This window comes from Chelon labrosus (assembly GCF_963514085.1).
Source record: "Chelon labrosus genome assembly, chromosome: 14".
Taxonomy (NCBI): domain Eukaryota; kingdom Metazoa; phylum Chordata; class Actinopteri; order Mugiliformes; family Mugilidae; genus Chelon; species Chelon labrosus.
The window spans coordinates 13,435,436-13,458,279 of record NC_140347.1 but is presented as its reverse complement, the minus strand read 5'-3'; the positions used below and the strand labels follow the sequence as shown (position 1 = coordinate 13,458,279).

At 45.0% G+C, this 22,844-nt stretch overlaps 1 protein-coding gene across 4 annotated transcripts in view; it reads left to right on the top strand.

The window, feature by feature from the left end:
* utrn (utrophin) overlaps positions 1-22,844 on the top strand; it is a 178,538-nt gene that overhangs the window by 9,063 nt on the left and 146,631 nt on the right. For all 4 annotated transcript variants that reach the window (XM_084560255.1, XM_084560253.1, XM_084560254.1 and 1 more), the window contains exons 3-14: positions 9,322-9,383; positions 10,647-10,739; positions 11,952-12,029; positions 13,167-13,259; positions 14,569-14,741; positions 15,614-15,729; positions 16,268-16,434; positions 19,994-20,224; positions 21,256-21,437; positions 21,966-22,116; positions 22,365-22,484; positions 22,736-22,837. In XM_084560255.1, coding sequence (XP_084416381.1) covers positions 9,322-9,383; positions 10,647-10,739; positions 11,952-12,029; positions 13,167-13,259; positions 14,569-14,741; positions 15,614-15,729; positions 16,268-16,434; positions 19,994-20,224; positions 21,256-21,437; positions 21,966-22,116; positions 22,365-22,484; positions 22,736-22,837 — 1,568 coding nt within the window. The remainder of the gene's footprint in view (positions 1-9,321; positions 9,384-10,646; positions 10,740-11,951; positions 12,030-13,166; positions 13,260-14,568; positions 14,742-15,613; positions 15,730-16,267; positions 16,435-19,993; positions 20,225-21,255; positions 21,438-21,965; positions 22,117-22,364; positions 22,485-22,735; positions 22,838-22,844) is intronic.

The window sequence follows — 22,844 nt, the reverse complement described above, 5'->3', positions numbered from 1 at the left end:
GACTTAATATATCAATGAGCAAATGGACTCGGGCTTTTTCCCCCCTCCCCCCCCCCCCCGTTCCCTGCCCCGCTGCACTTGCCCCGGACGTCAGCAGCCATGTGAAAATCCTGACTCTGAAAATACTTCTGTAATTTTGACATTGAGGTTTCGCTTTCACGTAAACATTAGTAAAAGCGGCGACTCTCGTAGCCCAGTGTCAGCAGCATGTTTTCGAGACTAGGTCAATCTGGGTCACGTTTATCTGCTTTCGTTTTCTGCAGAGCGGGACAACTAGTCCTGTTGTTTCAAGCGGTACCCTGTTTTTCCCCACGGCATGATCAGCTGTTAGACCTCCCCGTCACCTGTCGTTCGTCTTATTAACTGTCTTTGCCCCTCGCTTTTCTCGCCCCCCTGTCAAATGTGCTGGGTGTGCGTGGGACGTGACATCAGAAAGCCCGGCCCAGCACCCCAAATAAACCCACCCAGTATATTCGCACCTCCACTTCCTCTTTCTCTGTCACTATCTCTCGTTCTCACCACCACCACCTTGTCTTCCTGTTCCGGATTTGTTGTTTTCATTTCTTTCTTTTGCTTTTGCTCTGTTTCTTTTTTTTTTTATCCACCATGAATTTGAGTAAGTGGATGTCGTGGCGAAAGCGTAACTTTTTCAGGAGGAAAGGAAAGCCCGATAATGGTCTCGAGCTAGGTAAGGTTATCTCTAATCACTTTAAAGTCTTGGATTAACGTGAGAGCATCTGGTTTGCGCTCCTTTTCTTGCCCGCGGCAGTAAAATTCAGGCTGAAAATCGTCCGTGACTTCTTGGGTTCGAGTCGTTTTTGTTCTTCTAGTCTTGTACGCAGCAGCGTTTTTATTTGACGTCTAAATATTAGTTGTCCGTGCGGACGCGCGGCCGTAACTCTTCAGCATCTTTCCGCTGTTTGCCTCCTAATCCAGCGAGTCAGCTAAAACAGAAGTGTTGATCAGTGTTAGTTAGTGTTGGGCTGTATATATAAACAATGACAGCTGACTCTCTCACTTTTATCAAGTAGAAAATAGGCTCTCAAGAAAATCTGACAAATGTGAAATGCGTATAAAGTCCTGAAAGGTGACACGTCAATCCTCAGATTGGAACGGAGTGTTTGAAACAAAATTGCCCCTTTTTTGGATCTTTCACTAATATTTCAGTAATTTTTCCGTATAAGTTTCTACTTATTCAAGTCACTCTCTTTTTTTTTTCTTTCTGGTAAATTCAGTATTTCACGACATCTTCACATTGCTTTCACGCAAGTCCTCTGCGTTTCCGAAAGCCCGACTCTGTTCCCAATCGTTCGAGCTACGCAGATTTCCGACTAAATGCAGATGAAAAAGTTGATGCATCACATCGCATCGTCTCTGCGCTCGTTTGCACTTCTTTGTCTCTCTCTCCCCCCCCCCCCCCCATCTCGGTGACGGCGCTTGCATTCCGTCCTGTTGCACGCTGGGATGGTGCAGAACAGCGTTTCTGTGTTTATCTGCGTTCATCCACTATCCCACGCTGCATCACGTCTCCCCACTCTCTGGCTTGCCCTGTCCTGTTCCTCTCGCCTCCGATCCCTTTCCCTTTCTTTGACACTGTCCCTCGTTCCCTCCCCTCTCTCTCTCTCTCTCTCCCTCTGCTGCTGCTGCTGCTGCTGCATTCTTCTGATTTCCCCCCCTTCTTTCTCTCTCTCTCCCTCCTTCTCTCTCTCTCTGGTCAAGGAGTGACAGAGGCAGAGGAGGGAGGAGAAGAAGAAGAAGTGAGGAAGGAATGTCAGATTCTCTTTTGCGCTGACAGTCTTGGACTAGCTTGTGTCGTCCTGTTTTTTTTTTGTTTTTTTTTTTTGCTTTTGCTTTTGCTTTTTATCCTTCTGTTCGGCACTGTGGTAAAAAGATGGCAGGGCACGGGCTCAAACTCAGAGGTAGGAGCTTTTTGACAGGTGTGTCATCCAGGGTTTGGTGGCAGCTGGGTGTGCCACAGGTGTGGCGGACTCGGGCTGCAGACGTTGATGACAAATAGTGAATCTGTGCAAGCTTTGAAGCAGCTCAACGGGAGATTGCGGAATATGTCGTTTTCTATGACAAATCTTATAAATTCCTTGAACTATCTCTTTATCATCTCTTTCTGTCGCGATACCAAAAAACCAAAAACATTTTCTTTTTTTTTTTGCCTGTTTCAATGCAACTCTTGTGAATTGTCCTCTTTCAAAAGCTGCACCAGCGACTTACAGTTCGCCTTTTGTATCGCCTTTTGGTTTAGTGACCTGACTTGTAGCACACGATTCGGTAAGCCTCCTCCGACCCCACTAAATTCCAGTACACTCTGCTTCATAGTTTTACATAGTTCACCCTTAATTACACCAATTCACGCACCTACACAGACCACAGGGGTATTTTGGAGATGGTGAGTGCGGATACGGCTCAATCTCTCTGAATGCTCTGGAGTGTTTTTTTCTTCTTCTTTTTTTTTTTCAAATTCACACAACACGGCGCGGGAAGAGTGTCAACAAGGCAGTGCTGGCTGGGGCAAGCTCAGACAAGCGACCACTGGAGGGGGGGTTAGGGAGGAATGTACGGGAAATTATAGGAATGCTATGCATTCCTGTCATCCTACGGAGCCAAAATAATGCAGAAACTGTGAATGAGATGGAGAAAGCTTGTTGGAGGACGTACAGTTTTTAAGAGATGTAGCTGTGTGATTGTAGTGGGAGTGTGCGTACAGTACGGATTAGCGCCTCCCAATTGGCTGTGGGCTGTGAAAAGCGTGCAGTCTCCTTCCAGACAGCCGTCAAGGTGAAGTTCACCATGTGAAACTTTTTTTTTTTGCGAGTGCAGCCTCTTGTTTAAAGTTGTTTTATAGGTAAGACGAAAGCCGGCCTTAATGCTTCATCGCCAGTGACCTGAGAAAGTCATGCATTGTGCTTCCAGTGTCATTAAAATAAGTTTATTTTTGGCAGAGTCGCTTGTGAACGTCGTGACGGCGCTTTCAGACACGCATCCTGGTTGGTGTTCTGCCAATTAACCTTCCAGTTACTGCAGCCTAACGTGGTCGCTCGTTCGGAGGCCGCATTTTTAAACCCAACGCTGGCCCTGCTCAGACCTGGCATTAGCATCCGTCCTGCACAATCTGATCCGGTCCACCTTTAAGTACTTGTGTTCTGAGATCCTCAGATCCTCAGATCTCAGTTTTGTGCTCGATTTGCAAATAAACACCAATGTCATTTGGGGTGGAGTGCCATTTTTTTTTTTAACATGCTGTCTCTAATTGGTCACTACTGCTGTTTTAGTATTTATGTATGCGTCATGACCTGGGCACACACCTTGACTTATTATTTAACGCCCTAATGTGAGTTATTTTAAGTTCTGCGCAAAACTCACTAAACATAGACACTTTAATCTCTGCTAATAAGTGTAAACAGAGACACTGGCGATGGAAGGAAAGTATGTCACTTAATAATCACACGTGGCTCCTTGTACATCAACATGATTGCATTAATAATTAACCACATGCCGGTAGGTTATTTAAGGACAGAATCTCATACTCGTTTACTTGTTTAGGTTTATTTATTATTGGGTAATTGGGTAGTTTCTCATTATTAATGAACAGACATCACCTCGCTTTTTCCTTTTCAGCTTTCATCGTTCATGTTAGCGCTTGTGTTTTGTTTATTTCTGAATGACTAAGGCGCGAGAGCACCCCCGTCGAGGTGGCAGTCTTTAATCTGACACAGGACGCATTGTGTGTTTACACTACACCAAAGGAGTGCGGTCAAATGCGTCCCAGACCACCAGCAAGTGTGGTCAGAGATCAGATCACTCAGACGCGTCCTCAATGCATGATCGGGTTCCCCGGGACGGGCGTTGATGCGAGGGCTGACTGGAAGACGTCTCAGTCAGAAGTTTTTCGCTGTATAAATGAACTGGAGGTAACAGCTGCTCTGTGGAGCGGCAAACTTTGTAAATACCTCTATTTGTCTAAGCTCTGAGCGCTCATGTTTACTGTGTGATGCTGTCGTGGAAACCCTGATGGTTTGTTTGATTTTCACCTCAGTGCCTCCCACCGTTTCTGCCCCCCCCTTATCCATGCTGTGTGGTCACTCAGGGCCTCTCTCCACCTGTGAGACGGTGGGAGGTGGAGGCTGTATATTTTATGTGTCTGCTCTGTGTTCCCAGCTGGCTGCTTAGAGCAACGTGTGTGTGTGTGTGTGTCTGTGTTTTTCTTCTCTTACCCGTGTAGATCATGGGGTTTGTTTGTGGTTTGGTTTTCTCAATTTTGTCAACATTGTGAGCTCTCAGTTACGTAACGTTGGTCGACGCCGGGTCAACAAAATAGAAGCACAGACTGATTTGATAGCTCCTGAACATATTTTCAGAAAAGTAAACATTTATCCAAACGGTTGTTTTTGGTTTGGGGTTATTTATTTCCTTGGCTGTATTTGTTATTTCATATTTTTTTTTTTACTGAAGCAATTTAAATTGACTTTTTTTAATGGATTGTGAAACGCAACGCTGTGCTCTTCAGGCTCTGACGCGACGCACACAACATATGCAGCAATAAGGTGCGTGCTCAATGAGCTGTGAGAGGACACCAGCGAGATTACGCTTCCCGATGTAATCGCTACTTCCTGTTTAGCCGTGAACTACAACTCTAGTTTCTCAATACATCATATGCAGCCGTGTGTATGAGCTAATGCTGACGACTGAGTATTTGACAGGCTTTGAATAGTTGTTCCGCAAACAGATGCGCATGGGACTCTTGCTTCGGTCTGCCCGTTCCTTTCTCCTCACTGTACTGATAGGATATCTCTATCATATGACCAAGTGACCCATAAAGGCTGTTTCCAAGTGCAAGTCTGCCAGCAGGACTGGACGGTTGCCACAAGCCAAGAATATGCCCAGGAAACTATTTTAATTCATTTCTTTTTTTGCAAAATAGTCACTGCACAACACTGCTTGGATATCTGATGCTGGTTAGACTTTATTTTGCCACAGGGGGAAATTCTTATTTCCAAACTGCACATCGACTTTGCATGTCAGTAACATGCAAAGAAATGCGGTTACAACAGAATGCGACACCAAAATTACAGACTTCACCTCCACCCGAGGTGTAGTACATGAGAATAAAAAGAGAATTTGTTATTTTAAAGGCTGCTATGGGTAAAACAAGCCCTTCTGCACTCTTAAGGGTAAGAAAGCGAAGCGGTGATTGAGTCCTAATGTCCAGTGTTGTTGTAATTTCAATGTGTGTCTTACAATTGGGTTCTGATAAGATTAGTGAGGGGTGACCTGTTACCTTCACAGCATTGTTGGTTATATACATAAGCATGTTGAAGAAACGAGTGGGGCAATAAAGCAATATGGGTTGAAGGAGGAAACGGGGCCAATATAGCAAGACTAATAACATACTAAGGAGGTGATTTAGTTATTTATTAAATCTAACTTGAGAGTAGTTTTAAAACAAACATTAATACTAATAACAGGTAATGATCTCAGGTTAACTCATTGCACAATATAACTGCCCCAACGTAAATCCTTTCTAGATTGAAAACACCTGACGGACTGAAGGAAAGCTAAAGCTAGACGTGGAGATTGCTCCGTTGGCGTCATGCATGCAACGTCTGCAGCTGCAAGGTGTAAATGCAGGTTTTTAAAAAGATAGGAACAGCTTTTATAATTGCACTGATTGATGGTAGTATTTTATTTTGGGTTGTAACCTATTATTTTATATTTTTTACGATCTTGTACTCATGTAATTGGTTCGTTATATCAATAATTCTCATGTATTGTCTATAAATGGCAGCAGGTGTCTGTTTTTTACCATTTCTTCCCAGTGAGGCTGAAAATGGTTTTGGGTTTAACTATTTAAATACATTCTTCAGTTATATCTCTTCTGCTTGCTCTGCCTGAGGGTGCACCAAGAACATTTGCTTTACTAAATTAATTTGTTTTTTTGTCAAAATTGAAGCCTCTTTGTTAATTAGTGGCTGATTTGACTTCTGAGGTACCTGTAAGTAGTTGTAAATAGGGACAAAAATGGCCACTTTTAATGGCGTGTTCACATTGTATTAAGAGTGGTGTGGAGTAATGTTGTACTGACTCCTTTTCCTTGCTCATACAAACACACTTTCACACACAGCCCCGCCGCCTCTTTGATCTGTCCTGCAGTAAGACATTCCTGTGCTGTGGTGAGTAGGAGCAGCAGACAGATCGCATGAATCAGTGTATTGTTCTGTCTGGACGCTAAGGTAGCGAGCCCAGGAGAGCGGTGGAGCCCCACGGGGGACCCTCTCCTCAGGGGCCTCGGAGGCCCTCCACAGGGCGCCGTTAAAGTTGTAAGGACAGGGGGCTCCACAGGGGGCTTTTTATAACAAAGGACATTTGATATTGTGTTGAAAGCATACCTGTGCTGTACCTGCTCTGCACCTCCTTCTCCTCATTACGTTGTTTTTTTAAATATCCTTGCCAGCATTTTTCTCCCCATCTGGTTGCCTGTGTCAATATTTTCCCCCTTTTTTTTTTTTTTTTTGTTTTGTGGTCTGCATGTTTTTCTGTCTTCTCCTTGTCAGAACATGTCCCCCCCCCTCCCTTGAGTTACCTACTGTAATTGATTGCTTTCAGTTTCTCGGGACCCTGTTACGACACCTCCCCTTTCTCAGTCGTGCTCCCAGTCTTCCTCACTTCTGCATTTTCCGCTGTGACTGGAACAGCTTAAAAATAAAAATGTTAACCCCAAGTATCTGAGGTCAGGATTAAATGAACAATCAGCTGTGTCTGGCCCTCCGTCTGTCTTCAGAGAGTCTTCAAGGGCCATCCACACTCAATATATAAAAGGTGATATGCCCCCTCAGCCCCCCCCTTCTCTGCCACCATTTATCCAATCCCCTCACCTCTTCACCTTCCTCACCCCTACCTCTGGCCTCCCCTTGCAGTACATTCTTGTTTTTATGCCCCTCCTCACCCAGCCAGCGGCTACACACACACACACACGACGTACACTCTACGCGGCCCGAACAAAGAAGCCGACGACCGCTGGGGTTGGTGATCATAACCTGTGACCTTTTGTTCAGTTCACGGTGCTTTACACAGCCGCCACTTGAATGACGGTGGCAGTTTAACGCTCGTACACACATTTCACTTTTGACCACTTCTCCACCCGTAGTTTCAGTCACGGTGCTTAGAAGCAGATGTGAATGCATTTTTTTTTTTTGGGACGCATCGCCTCGGGTGCACCATTCACAGACGGACGGGCTCAACTTAATGAACAAGTTATTTATGAGGTTACAGGAAAGAAACTAAGCTACAGACTGCTGTGTGTGAGGTATAGTGTTGATGCCGCCGTTCTGCATTCGCCTGCCTGTTGAGTGACGCGTCTGCCGTCGCTTGATGGACTGAAATGTAATCCTCCGCCACTGTTTATCCTTTTTATACAGTATATACACCCATCAGCCACAACATCGTGACAGGAGAAGTAAATAACGTTGACCATATTGTGGCAATACAATGTCCTGCTGGAAACTTTTGGACCTGGCATTCATTCACGTGGATGTTACTTAGACATGTACCACCCACCTAGACCAGACCAGACCAGACCAGGCACCCCCCACCCCATAGCAATGGCAACTTTAGGAACAACTGAGAAAACATGAAGAACATCACAAGGTGTTGACCTGGCCTACAAATTCACTAGACCCCAAACTGATCAAGTGTCTGTGGGATGATTTACAGAGGCCCCTCCCCTCAGCCCATAGGACCTAAAGGCCCTACACTCACAACATTGTGTTGCCAGACACCACAGGACACCCTCAGAAGACCCATGTCCATTCTCTGATGAGTCACAACTGTTTTGGAGGCACAAGGGAGACCTACACAATATTAGGAAGGTGGTCATAATGTTATGCCTGATCGGTGTTTATTCATCTGTATTTTATGGCTGATTCAGACGTTGCTTTTTTTCTGTAGTACTAGCCATTTAATCTTTTGGACAACTTGCCACTGAAGACCGAATAAGGGAAGGTGTCCTTTACTACACTCTCTAGCCATTTCATTAGGTACACTCTTTCTCACACAACAGTCCTGCCCGTTGGTTGTAATGTTCTGTTTATGTTGAAGCAGCGTAAGACAGGTGGTAAGTCAACTGTGCGATCGTTTCGAGGGAGGGCTTTATTTAGCCCGACAAAGCCTGTCGAAGTAACAGAAACACGCGTCGATGCAACACGACCTCCAGAAGGACAGCGCATCAACAACTCTCTGAGTTACTTTAAACAAACGCCGAATGCCACGGGCCCTCGTGAAGCGAGGATTTTGCGCAGGACTCTTGGATCAGAGTGCATTTGTTTGCACTAGTGTACCTAAAAACTGCTTACCGCTTGCAGATGCGCGAGGCAGCTGCTCTTTGAGTGTTCGCCGAGTTCTCGTCTGAAACAGATAAGCGTCCAGTGTCAACTCAGAGGCACTGAACACACCAAGCATGAGTTAGACAAAACTCACTGCAGTAGTCCAAATACTGGTGCAGATGTCTCTTTGTTTTTTGAGGTTGAGGGTCATAGAGGTTTTGCTGTTTCAGACGCCAGAGTCCAAGTGTTCTCAAAGCCATCTCACTCGGGCAATGTGCCACTAAATACGATCTTCTGTTATGATTCGTAAAACATTTAAGCTAATATAAATAATAATGAGTCGTCATTGTAATAGAATAGTTTTTCCTCTGTATTCTGGACAAATGCAGGACATAGTTGTAAAGTACTTCACAGTCCAAGGCTTTGTGTGAGCCACTCCGATCCATTACAGGAACCAGCCATCGCCCAGACACATCAAAGCAGCTGACCCTCTGCCTGACGCACAATGAGGCCTTATTATAGAGCCATGTCGGAGGGAATAAAGGAGGAGCAGGGAGGGAGGGAGTCAAGTGGGTTGAGAATGTGAAGTATTTGCACCACTGGCTTCAGAGATCAGGAGAACATAAATGTGTGCAAAGAGACTTCTGGATTTGCCTCTGACTATACACCTTTAGACATGTTGTACACATTTTCAAAAGGCCCTTCTTGTCTACATTCGGTTCCTGTAATTTTCTGATGTTCCGGCCACATTGATCTCGATGCTTTTAAAGCCGCGACGCCTCCGGCTACAATTACCACTGACCGCCATGTCGGTGCAGAGTGAATCTGGCCCAAAGTGAAATTAGCTTCTGCAAAAAATAAAAGTAGAAGTAAAATGGGGGCAGTGGGTTTTGTGTTCGGAACAATGTTTGTACTTACTGCCAATGTCCTATTTTCGGTACACCTGTTCACCCTCCTAACAAACCACTCGTTTTTTTTATTTTTCTTTCAGATGAACATGACGCAGTACAGAAGAAGACATTCACCAAATGGATAAATGCACAGTTCTCCAAGGTAATCTGGGACATCCATTAACTTAATATGGATGTTAAACACCGCTTACATTAATTAAGACACTCTCTTATAATGTACTTCAATCAGCCACAACATTAAAACCACTGACAGGAGAAGTAAATCACATTGACCAGCTTGTGACAATGAAATATGTTGCTGGGAAACTTTTGGACCAGGCATTCATGTAGATCTTGCTTAAACATGTAGCACCCACTTACACCAGACCAGGCCACCCCCACCCCATAGCAATGACACTCCTTGATGGCAGCAGCCATCCCCAGGAGGATGCAGCCTGACACAGGAACACACACAAAAACGCTTTAGGAACAACTCAAAAAACATGAAGAACAGCACAAGGTGTTGACCTGGCCTCCGAATTCACTAGATCCCAAACTGATCAAGTATCTGTGGGATGATCCACAGAGGCCCCTCCCCTCAACCCATAGGACCCAAAGGCCCATGTCCATTCTCGGATAAGTCACAACTGTTTTGGAGGCACAAGGGAGACCTACACAATACTAGAAAGGTGGTCATAATGTTGTGCCTGATCAGAGTATAATAATAACACTCATATTTTAAAAGTGCAAATACATTTCTCTGCCTCGTAATTTAATAAAGTGCTATGACTAAATAAGTTATTTAGGTTTTTCTGATGAAGAGCTACTCTCCCTCGTAACCTTGGTACTTGAAACGTCTCGTCCTAAGAGCATGACAGACTTGCAGCCGTCTTGCCAAACACATGATGTTGTTTTAATGCCCAACTCAGTCCGTTACGCACTTCTGTCAGAGTCCTAACAGCTTTTATGTGTTTATGTGTTTTTACTTAATCTCGGAGATTTATCTTAGATTTGTTCATTTCGCTGGTCTAGTTTAAATATTTGCCTTCCTCAGACGGTCCAACATGATGCAATAAGCCGTTGAGCTCTTAGTTTTACTCTCAGTTTCCCCATCTCTGTTCTCTGGATGGCTTCAGATTGATGAACGACCATGGTTGTGGTGGTGGTTGTTAATGCGTGCCAGGCTTTTCTTTTCTATATTTGACACTTTCTTAGCTGTCTAAACACGGCCCTTAAGTCCGCTGTGATGGTGTAAATCTCCTCCCAGTGACACTTTGACAATGACTTTCAGTGTTAAACTTATCTTTAAATGCTCATCTGGCCACCGCAAGGTTTTGGTTATTATTTCAGGACTGCAGCCAAAACTCTGCGCTGAATATTTAAGACGAAATCTAAAGTAGCAGCTGTGGTGTTTTCTCACTATCAGACGGGGAAGACGCCCATCACAGACATGTTCTCTGATCTGAGGGATGGGAGGAAGCTGCTGGACCTGCTGGAGGGTCTCACTGGCACTGTCCTGGTGAGTTTGTGCTCTATTTTGTCTACACATTAGATATAAAATTACTATCAGCTTAATCATTCACTGGCTTCGCTCATGTTGTTCTAACAATACTTTATGTTTACGCTTCCCAGAATACATTCTCACCACAAATGAGTCTTCATTTGAATGTTACATGAAGATAACATGTTTTCTCTGTCAATGTTTTTAAATGTTGATTTCAAGTAAGGGTTGAAAAAGCAATAAGATGCGCACAGATTTTTTTGCAAAGCGTGCATTCAGACTACACAAGCGCAGGGCTTTCACCTCGCCGAAATTTGCCTTCTGCATCCACTCAAGTCAGAACAAGCGCATGCATTACCTCATGTAAACCCCAGTGTTAAATGTAAGGTAAACATTAGATTAATTAAATTAAACAACTGGAACAACAAAATCAAAAACAGATGTTTGGCAAATGCGTTATATATACCCCATGTTTAATCAACTCTGGATGAATCGGTGTTATTATATTATTTGAGCCTCATTTCGTCGTCCCTGCATTTTCTACACTATTTGCAGTATTTCAGATTAGATGGTGCGTTCAATACTTTTCTACATTTAACACACTCAATGCCTTGCCGAAAAAAGAAATGGAAGCTAGTGCGTTCCTGTGTCGTCTCTCCGTCACCTCTTCAGCAACATATCATCTTTCTGTCACCTGCAGCCGTGCTAAGTGCCAACTGTCTCCTGCTATATATGCCGCAGCACACATGTACACGCGCACACACATACTCTCCTCTCTGATACCAGATTACTAATTCTATAATTGGGTGCTAATGACTGGTGGAGGTATGTGAAGACTTTAAAAGGATTTGCACTTGGCAGCGATTCAACCTGCCATTCTTTCCGTGAGTTGGCCCGTGGACACTGCTGAGAGGGTAATGGGTGTGATGAATGTATGGTGTGAACCCCTCCGCTGAGTGATGGCGTGCCTTTTTTTCTTAGTGTGGCAATGAAATCCCTACATTGTACTCCGTAGCTTTGACCTGGAGATATTTCCTGCCTTCAAGGAATGTTTGTCAATGAATATGTCATATTTTTAAAGTTTCCTTTTCCTGAAACAAACTATTAATTGCTGCATTTATCGCAGATGAGCTGCCAGAGTAAATGCCAATAATTTTTTGGGTTCCGGTAGCTTTACGATTGGCTAGTGAGCATCGTCACCTGATCGCTGCTCTGTTTCCTCTTCCTCAGACCAAAGAGCGAGGTTCCACCAGAGTGCACTCCCTCAACAACGTCAACAAAGTCCTCCAAGTCCTGCATCAGAATAACGTGAGTACCTGGTGTTTTTTATTTTTTTTTATTTACCTGCCTTTTGTTTCACCATCAGCTGCCGTTCGGTGGAGAATGAAAGATGCACGGAGCGTCTGTCGCTTCTGACCCTGTGTCATGAGTTTCATTTAGGCCACATTGAGTAATCAGAAAAAGGGAACCATAACAAAATTATCTCATGTTTTGTTGAAGTTAAAACCCACGAACTCGCCGGCTGTATATTTCCTGTAAAGTTAGCACCGTCATGATTCAAACCAGTAACACTTGCTGGATATGTCCTCCTGTGGCTTTCTGTCTGTGATTTTTGTCTTTACCTTCCGTATATCACCCCCCCCTTCTCCTTTTTGTATTTGGTCATACTACCTTGACCTCAGCAGTGGTAGATAAGGGGCAGGACATGCTCATGAGTTCCCACACGTCCTGAGTGGAAAGAGAATCAAATAAGGCCATAGAATTTTATTTTAAATGAATAGATAGATAATAAAAATAGAAAATAAAGCAGCATTTACACTTTCAGTATACTCTGCGCCTAAATTACATATTACATGTATTGTAATTGTGCAAGCATCCCAGTGAATTTTGAACGGATGCCAGTGTGTGTTTGCTCCAGGAGACAGTATTGCTAATTTAGAATTAGGCAACGCTTGTGGTGCGAGACGGAGACTGAGACGATGGCGCGGCAGTATGAGGCTAATTGGGACTAGAGCTGGGGTCAGAGGTCGGGCCCTGCATGGAGAGAGATCTCTCGACCTCACGTTCCGCTCTGTGCCTTGATCCTCTCCAAAATATTTATATGTAATCAGTTCACACGCGGCCTCATGTCATGTGGTAAGTGTCTGACAAACCGGCAACTCCCTTCTGTGACAGAGAAGGATGTAATTAGGGTGCTATTCATCTATAAAAGCATGGACGTAGTTATTTGAAATCTGATTTTATTAATCAAAAGTATACAGGTTTTGGGGAGCACTGCTACATACATTAGCTGTGGAAACCTTTATGTGAAATCAGATTAATTGATCACTCAGTATAAGAGGTTCTAGTGCCATTATGAAGTGCTGACAGTTACTGCTTCACAAAATAAGACTCCTCTTTAGTTTTTCTGTGTCTCATTGTCTGCTGCCCCCCCCTCTCTTCCAGGTGGATCTGGTAAACATAGGAGGGACAGATATAGTGGATGGCAACCACAAGCTGACCTTGGGCCTCATCTGGAGCATTATCCTTCACTGGCAGGTGAGCACTTTCCACCAACACCCTGCGCACACACACACACACACACACACACACACACACACACACACACACACACACATGCAAGGACTCATTAATGTTTGCTTTATGAACTCACTGCTTGCTGATGTCCCAGAAGGATCAGCCGCTTTCAGAAGAAGGAAACTCAGCATTGATGTTCATGCATGTGTGCATGCATGCACGTAAACATGTTTATCATCGGTGCTTTGTGAGCGCGGCCTGCTGAAAATTTATTGAAAGGGCTTAAGGGCTGCCAGTATTACAGTATTAGTTTTCCATTGCGCTCTTCTTACTTTGTGTTAATGCTACACCTGTCACTTTATGTATTATGAACTATGAGCTGTTATTTCATATAACCACAATGAATAGAAGGACTGCGTTAGATGGCATCTACCGTCACTCAAAGCTGTCACGCCCTAAATTATGCATAACTTTAAAATAGATTATTTATTTACAAATCCACCCACTGTATAGTTGTCGTAAATTAAGACACTAGGCGTAGGGAACAAAATGTGTTTATTGCTGCTGTAAAATTCTGCGTTTTAACGTGGAGGTGTATGGCGATTGACTCACTTTTGGAGCCAGCCTCAAGTGGCCAATTGAGAAACTGCAGTTTTAAGCATTTCTGCAGCGGCTGCTTCGTTTACACGTGCAAAAACACAGATTGGATGCTTCTTAAGCAGAGTTTATACCTCTGTGGGACGTAGACACTGCAACCCTGCGTATTTAGCTAATGCCAGTGCGAGGCAGTTAGTCTTATGCGCCCCCAAACGCTAGCAGACGCTGTGTCTTTTTTTCCCAGTCGGGTTCATTTTTGTTTCTACTTCCTGCTTCACTTTCAACAACTGCGACTGAAACCTTTGCCGAAATTTCGCTGAAGACGAGTCGTACAAATGTTTGCATCTCCGAACCTCTTCAGTTAACCTTTTCCTCAGTGTGTTCCTTCTTGGTTGATCCAAAACAATCAATTCGAAGATTGTGGAGATGGAGAAGCAGCTGGAAATACTAAAGCAGAAATATGCTATTACCAAGCGGACCAATCACAGCTCTTGCGCTCTGGGGAGGTGCAGGTCAGCTACGGCACTAGAGTCTGCACTGTTGCCATAGCCTCTGTGTCAACTTAACACAGAAGTATAAACCCCCTATTAGCATCATAGTGTCGCTAGAAAAGATTTAACTATGGCTGATTCTAACAATCCATCATTTCTTGGTAATAAGATGAGCATCACATGTTTTTACTCCTGTTAATTCACCCCCACTCAAGTGTACCTTTTCCACATGTTTTGTGTAGGTGAAAGACATCATGAAGGACATCATGTCCAACCTGCAGCAGACCAACAGCGAAAAGATCTTACTGAGCTGGGTACGACAGTGCACACGCTCATACCCGGAAGTGAATGTGCTGAACTTCACCACCAGCTGGGCTGATGGCCTGGCTCTGAACGGCATCCTACACCACTTCAGGTGAGGACCTGTGATTGTCTGGGCTTTGCTCATATTCGTCAAATGCCCCTTGACTCTGAATGTCAGTCATGCTGCACACAGACCAAGACCTTCAAACACTGTCAAGAAACCAGGGGCGTGGAATTTAGAAATGGCACATGTGTAGGAACCTTTCTATATATGTGTGTGTGTGTGGCATGTAAGAGAGGGAGAGGTTGTGAGGGGTACCCAGCGGGCTGTGTAAGTGGCGGAAGGTCAGGTTGTCAGGTCAGCGCCTGCTGGGTGCGTGTACACTGCCTGACTTGTTCTGTTTACCCCTGCCATGTCACTGTTTGCTCACGCTCGGTGTGTGCGCTCCAGCGCTGGTGTGTGTGAAAGGAAGAGCGGGAGAGATGTGTCAGAGGTGTTTTTCCCCCCCTTTCTGTAACTGGTTGTCCTTACAAATGACACACACACTCACACACACACACACACACAGGCCTGTGAGCTGTGTGAAAGGCCAGTGTTGGTTTAGACCTGGGCCCGGGGTTTAGGTGGATCACTGAACACACACATTCCACACCCTGCTAGCTTCAGCACGAGTCGACCCCTGCACTGCTCTTGTCTGTAAACCGGGCGTATAAACACGTTTTAAACATTTATGAGCTCAGAAAAGTAATTTATTGACTTAAAAAGATTCTTTCTAGATACTTCAGTCTCCTAATAGATCACATTTATGGCACAAAACACAACTACCACAATCAATTTTATGTCTTTGTTTTTGGATTTACTACTTATTTACTTCTAATGGACATGAAACTTGGAGAAATGCCTGTATTTATGCAGATGTGTGTGATTTATGAATGATCTCATACTGTATCTCTTAACCGTTGTTGTTCTGTGTGTGTCTTCAGGCCAGATGCGTTCAGCTGGGATCAGGTGGTCAGGCTGAGCCCTGTGGAGAGACTAGACCACGCCTTCGCCGTAGCCAAAGACCAGCTAGCTATTGAGAGGCTACTGGATCCTGAAGGTACTGATATTCTAAGCCGCCACTTTTAACCTGGAGACATGTGGCTAGACAGTCTTTTAATTGTGGGAGTATTTTTTATGAATATGTACAGAACAGAAAGCACCTATCAGCTGCCTTTTATAGTAGCGGAAAAAAGACTTGGATATCGACGAAATTCCCACGTATTAAAAGTTTACGAAGCCTGCCTTCATGTCCTGCCAGCAGTTGGATGAATCACAATAGAGCGCATACCTTCGTGCTGTCTTTGGCTGCAGATCCGTAAGAAGCTGGCTGTGTTTACTTGATCCGTCTAAAGTCAGACACTTGTTCGTATGTCGTGACCGAGGGCCAGTCACACCTGACCCGTATCAAAGCCTAATGCATAATCACAACAACTTGTCTCAACCTGACTTGTCGTTTCCCCTCTTGCCTTCCTTCCCGTCTAATCGCCTCCTGCCTGTCGTGTTTTCTCCTCACTCAATTCTCACCTCTTTACCCCGTCTCCCCTTGCTTCTCGCGCTCAATCCGTGTTTTTGCTCCCTCCCTCCCTCCCTCTCAGACGTGGCGGTGCAGCTGCCAGACAAGAAGTCCATCATCATGTACGTGACGTCGCTTTTCGCCGTGCTGCCCAAAGATGTGAGCATGGAGGCCATCAGAGAAGTCGAGACCTTGCCGCGCAAATACAAAGTGGAAGCTGAGAACTCGGGTCCAGGCCTCAGCTCCCAGGTAAAATATGCTCTAATGTGTCACAGAGCAGGCTTTTAATTTTCGGGAAGAGTGGACTGGACAAAAGAAGATTCGCTGTAGCTTTTCTCAAAGGCTTTTTGAACTGCTGCAGCGTTACATCTGTTTCTCAAACACTTCAAGGTGTTCTTTTATGCACAGATGTTCAGAAATCCACAGCAGGTAGACAGCGGTTCAAAACTTCAGGAATGTCTGACTAGAATCAAAATAATGTTATTTTTTTTTATAAACCCAGGTATGCACATCTCTTTCGGCTCTTTATTAACTGTAACTCCTTTTGCGGTAAAATGTTTTCCATTCATCGGCAAGCAATCCAAAAGAAACACAAAGTCGGCGTCGCTCTGACTTGATTACAAAACTATGCGACACACGTTATCGCCGACTCAAGCCCTCTGTGCTTGTTAAGACCGAGTATGAGAGTGTGTGCAGAGATAAAGACCGTTATACCGTTCATTATCCCGTCGGCTTTCCCTGAGTCTGCAGAGAAAGACTTGATGGTGGCCGTGTGAGCTGGGCTAACCTGAGTGCGAGGTATTTATATGGACACTATAGAATACATATGCTGTTACAGCCCTAACAATCAGATGAGTGATTCAATCTCCTTAATCCCCGATGGCGCTTTTATTTCAGTAGAGACATGTTGCTTCTAGCAGCTGACAGTTCTTGCAGTGCCAGTGCAGATGGACACAGACTGCAGCTCGAGCATTTAGGCTGGTAGTGTAGTGTTCGGTCGTTTTGACGAAGTCTGGCTGCTCGGATGTTGATGCTCTTCGCTGCTGATTGTGCAAATGTGCAGCGGTCGTTCAGCTCATAGGTTGGGCAGTACAGTTTACTACAGAGCCAGTCATTTTATTTTTTTTCCCATTTGAAACAGATGTTTTAAGTTATGTAAAGCTAAAGTTTGGAGCATCCACTAAGTCTGCGAGAAACTCTGTGACTCCTTCCCTGAGAGAAGCTGTCAATCACAGAGGCATGTCATTGGGATGTCACTTCCTGTTTTCATAGCATCAAATAACCGCTTAAAATAGTCGAACATGTCACAACGTCATAAGAAGTACGCAAAATGACAGAAATCCACTTTATTTATGGAAGGGGGCGGGGTTTATGGCATACACTGGAGCCAGCCTCGTCGACCATCTTTATTCACGGCCTATGAAACAAACTCTTTTTCAGCGAATGAGCCACTTTTAAAGCAACTGAAAGCCGGCGGCGCGGCAATTCAACTCGCAACTGCTTCAGCCTTCGCCGTGTGTGCTTTGCTTTTTCTGATAACATTGACTTTGAAGGGGAAAAAGACCTCCCTAAATTCAAGCATTATGAATTAAAATTTGTGCTGCTGCTGCTGCTGCTGCTGCTGCGTGTGTTGCCAGATCGAATGAGTCAGTCCCACTCTGGGGAAAGAAAGAAAAAAAAAAAAAAAAACAGTCTCTGTCATTCTCTCCAGCGCCGCTCATGAAAAGCACAGCAGGCGCGGGCAAATGGGGAGCAGAGCCATGACTCACCCCTCTGACATTATCCAACCGACCGAGCTGCATGCTGGAAACACAGAGCTGTAAAGGGATGGAAGGAAACGGGGGGCGGGGGGAATAAATTTGCGAGAATGGGAGTGTGCGCAGAGAGCCGACAGGGTAGGTTACTTCAGCGCTAAAGCCGGGGCGTACGTGTGCGCTGGTTGGGGTGTGACCCAAGTGTGCATCCTGATAGGACTGGTCAAACATCTGTAGCCTGTTGCACATATTTCCTAATCACAAATGTTTTATAAACACGGGAAACTGAAAGAATAAACTCAGCTTGATCTGCTTAATTAGATTTTATGCGTTCTCTTACGCCATATTAGTTATCTTCTCATTCCCGCCCTGCCTGCTGCGCTGTTTAATCACATGCAGCCCTGGAGCAGCTCATTTTAGAGTTAGTTTTTTTTTTTTTTTATTATTCAGAAGTTAGAAAATCCCCAAACCACCTCTTAAGGTTTTATTGCCCGTGGGCACATACTTCACACGCTCTGGAACGAGGTCTGGAAAAGTCTTTTTTTAAACAGAGCCCTGATTGGTTTACTTTCCTGGCACGTTTTTTTTTTTTTTCTTCTCTCTTCTCCCCAATAGGAAGTGATGCGTAATACTGCTGTTAGTGAGACTGAGTGGAGGAGCAATAAAGGCTCTTTGTTTTGGGACGACTGTGCACGGTTTCCTCACTTCAGTTTTACATCCACACAATGCCGCTCCGTCCCGCTGTTTAGGTGTTTATTTGAAGAAGACGCTTGTTTCTCCAGTATTGATGATATCTTCACGGGACCTAATTGAATGTTATCGTTGTTTATGGGGACGCTGGTGTATCTGCGGTAAAGCGTTACACGCTCCGACGGCTGCTGCTCCAAAAAAAAAAAAAAAGTGATGAATGCAGGAACTGAGTTGAGCAAATCATCTGGTGATAATAAAGTGTTCTGTTGAGACCGACCGCAGCTATTTTACAGCCATTCAAGTCAATAAATACACCAAGGCTGCAGTTTTCTCCCTCCCTCCCTGCTTCCCTCCACTCCCCTCCCTGCCTCACTCTGTCTTGTCTTCATTCCCCTCCTTGTTGCTTTGCTTCTGCCAGCCCTCCCCGGTGCAGCATAAGGGCTTACAGTAGTTATTCCAGAATATCCAAAAGGTCAGTGAATATTTCCAGCAGGTGACCTTTCCTGAGTTCGTTACATAGGCATTGCCACTGTGTAATTTCATCCTGGAAAACAAAGGTCCGTTTGACTTTTACTGTACCAGCCCCCTGCATTAGCATTTCCGTCATCTTTGTGTTGGCACGGCTGGCCCTGCTTGAGATTTTATCCCCTGTTCAGCTCAGCTCTGTCGAGCTTTTTCCTACATTCAATTTTTATTTTTTCCCCCCAGAAATGGAAACCTGGAATAGCTGTGTGCTGTTGTTAACAGAGCACACTGTACGTCTGTGTAGCCTTCTATAGACTTGACGTTTTATTGAGATATAGCTGCTATTTTAGGGCTCTTCAGAAAGAACGGATGAAGTTAAATTAACCTCTTCTCTTTTAAGACATTTTCCTATAAGACTGTAAAATCCAAATCTATGAGCTTACGTCCAACTTTTAACCTGTTTACCGCAGTGTTTCAAACTTTCTGCTATTTCCTAAAATTAGGATCGACCGGCCTAGCGTGCCAGGGGAACCTCCCAGCATCCCATAATAGGCCTGCAGTTGTTGTTTTTTTTTTTTTTTTTTCCCCCTTTCTCTTAACTGAGCAGGGGCAGGTCGCGTTGGTTGCTCCAGAGCAGCGCAGCCCCCTCCGAGATGTCTGGGTCTATTTTAAGACTCACCAGCTGATGTGCACACAGGAAACTCAAGAGTACAGAGGACGAATGGAGGTTCTGGGCATCACTATATTTCGTAACTGAGAGTTTAAGAATTTCAGTTTTGTGTTTATTTTGGCCATGAGAGAAAAAAAGTCACCCGTCTGTCTGATAAGTTTATTTTCTATATACTATATTGATAAAACTAGATATACATAAACTGTGTCTGCAACACTTTGTTTCTCAGAATGTACAGACGGAGGAAGCAGGCAGCAGCCCCCGGCCCGAGACCCCCAGCACACTGACCGAGACCGAGGGGGAGATGGAGGGCAGCCCGCTGGAAGTGGACCTCGACAGCTACCAGACTACACTGGAGGAGGTTTTGACGTGGCTGCTGTCGGCCGAAGACGCCCTGCACATTCAGGACGAGGTGTCGGACGACGTGGAAGAAGTCAAAGACCAGTTTCACACGCATGAGGTAGGACGGGACGTGCAATTAAATGCCACGCAAGCACCTAAACCGAGGTGGAAACAGAACTAAGTCGAGCAGGAAACATGAAACTGATAGAACGTTAAACATGACGCAAATTATATTGACTTGCGCATCAGTTTTCTTTTTTTCCCCCCTAAAATCTGTCACTCCCCATTGAGACTGAAGACAGTATCCCACAAACGGAGGCCTCCCACAGCCAGCAGTACATGCTCAGTACATGACCGGAATGCCAGGAATTCTGCTGAGAACAGTGGCACACAGCACGCCGCGGTGCCCTGGCCCAGAGTTTGCTTTCTTGCTCGACAAGGCGGTAGTCGCGAGGTCTGAGTCTGTGCATGTGTGTGTAAAACGGCTTTGGCCGGATTCCCTTGGCTGAAATGTGAATATTTGTTGTAGTTGAATCCCTGGAATCCAGGTCAAAGCAGAAAGCTGGTAGTGAGACGGGGCGCTCCAGGATCCGAAAGCCTCTTTAACGGCCAGGCTTTTCAGGAGGTCTGAAAAAAAAAATCAATCCCGTTTGTTTTCGACCTTGTTTGTTCCCCTACTTACTCCAGTTTTGCCGGCAAAGCCTCATCAAAAACAAAGCGCTCAGAGGTGCAGCGGTCGAAAATGCTTACTCACCCAGAGAGCTAACTCAATTCTCCGGCCTTCTCATTCCTGCCATGAAATAACTCGGATCTGTTAAGAAGCAACCAACCTCAATTTGCTCTTATTTGTTCTGGAAACATGCGCTCCTTCCTCTTTTGACAGCTCGCGCTCTAGTTTGTACTCGAGGCCTTGTCTGTCTTGGAAATACAAGGCTGCAGAGGTGATTCCCAGAGGTCCTGCAGGGTGTTAGTGAAGCAACCAGATGTTAGCATGTGGTTGCCAGCTGCTAGCATGGAGCCTTAGATTATAGAAGCTTTTTATTACCCCCCCCCCCATGTTAGAATAATGTGCAGGAGGTTTATTGTGCTGCATTTCTTTCCAGTCTGAGATTTTTTTTTTTTCCTTTTGTATCTCAACCACTTACTCAGGCCTTTATGATGGAGCTGACGGCGCATCAGAGCAGCGTGGGTAACGTGCTGCAAGCAGGTAACCAACTGATCGCCCAGGGCAACCTGACGGAGGAGGAAGAAGATGAAATCCGGGAGCAGATGAGCCTCCTCAACTCCCGCTGGGAGAACCTCAGAGTGGCCAGCATGGACCGCCAAGCCAGGTAGAAACACATCCCTGCATACATACACACCTGCTTACTTCCATCCTTTTAATAGTATCGACACACCTTTTATGCCACTTGTTAATTTATCCTGGAAGCAATCAAGAGTCACTTATGCTTATAACAGGATATTTTTACAGTTTATTGTGCAGTTAAATCATTAGCCGTTCATTTTTTTTCCGCTGTAAGTCCTCTCTCTCTCTGTCTGAGTCACTGAAGAGCTCAAATGTTTATGAGTTTCTCCCGTGAAGGCTGCAAGTTACTCAAAGGTGACACCTGATAAGCCTTGAGCCTTCCAATGCCTAGCAAGTCTAACCCTCCGCGATATCAAGGTTTATGACGCTTTGGAAACACACATAAACGCGCGCACACACACTCAGCCGCGCGGTTCGTAAATTGTATACATGATGAGCCGCTCCAGCTTTTGTCGACCTTGATTTAAAGTGCGTGCTTGTTTATGCAGCGTTGTCGCTCCTTCTGCGCTACCTCTTTACCATCTCTCCGTCCTACCTTTTTCTCCTTCCCCAGGCTCCACGAAGTCCTGATGGATCTCCAGCAGCAGCAGTTACAGCAGCTCTCCGATTGGCTGACGCAGACGGAGGAGCGGATCCGGAGGATAGAGACGGAACCAGCAGCTAAAGACATGGACGTCTACAAAGAGACGATAGAGCAGCACAAAGTGATTAAAAGTTTCCCCAGTCGCGCATTTTCTGTCATAAATTCACACAGATTTAAGTAACTCTCACAGCCTCACTGCACTGACCTAATACAGACCAGTCTTGTGATTTCTCTGTCACGTGTTCGATCCTGCCCTTTCGTGAGTCATGCACTGTCTCCTTGTGGTCATTGTAAAGTTGAACGGCCGCCAGCTTCGGTTAATGGGTAATATGTGACCACGCTGGATTTTTGTGTGTGTCTCTGTCGCAGGAACTTCAGAACGACTTGGAGGCAGAGCAAGTGAAGGTCAACTCTCTGACGCACATGGTGGTCGTGGTGGATGAGAACAGCGGCGAGAGTGCCACTGCTGCCCTGGAGGAGCAATTACAAGTGAGTGGGCGACCTCTGAATTTGTTCTGCTGATATCATTTTGTCAGGTCTTTAATATATTCTGTGTGCCTGCTGCTGCCTTATGTTTATACTGTGTTATAACATGTTCAGGAACTTTATCTGCAAAAGCTTAAACTCTGCAGCAGCTGACATTAGTTTAATTTGAAATTGTCTAAAAAAATAAAAAAATACATCCTTATCAGGGAGTTGCAGGCTGCTTGTATTTATTTCTGTCCTTATCTCGCACCCAGTCACTGGGTGAACGCTGGGCTGCTGTGTGCCGCTGGACGGAAGAAAGGTGGCACAAGCTGCAGGAAGTCTTCATGGTTTGGCAACAGCTGCTGTCGGACCAGGTGGGAT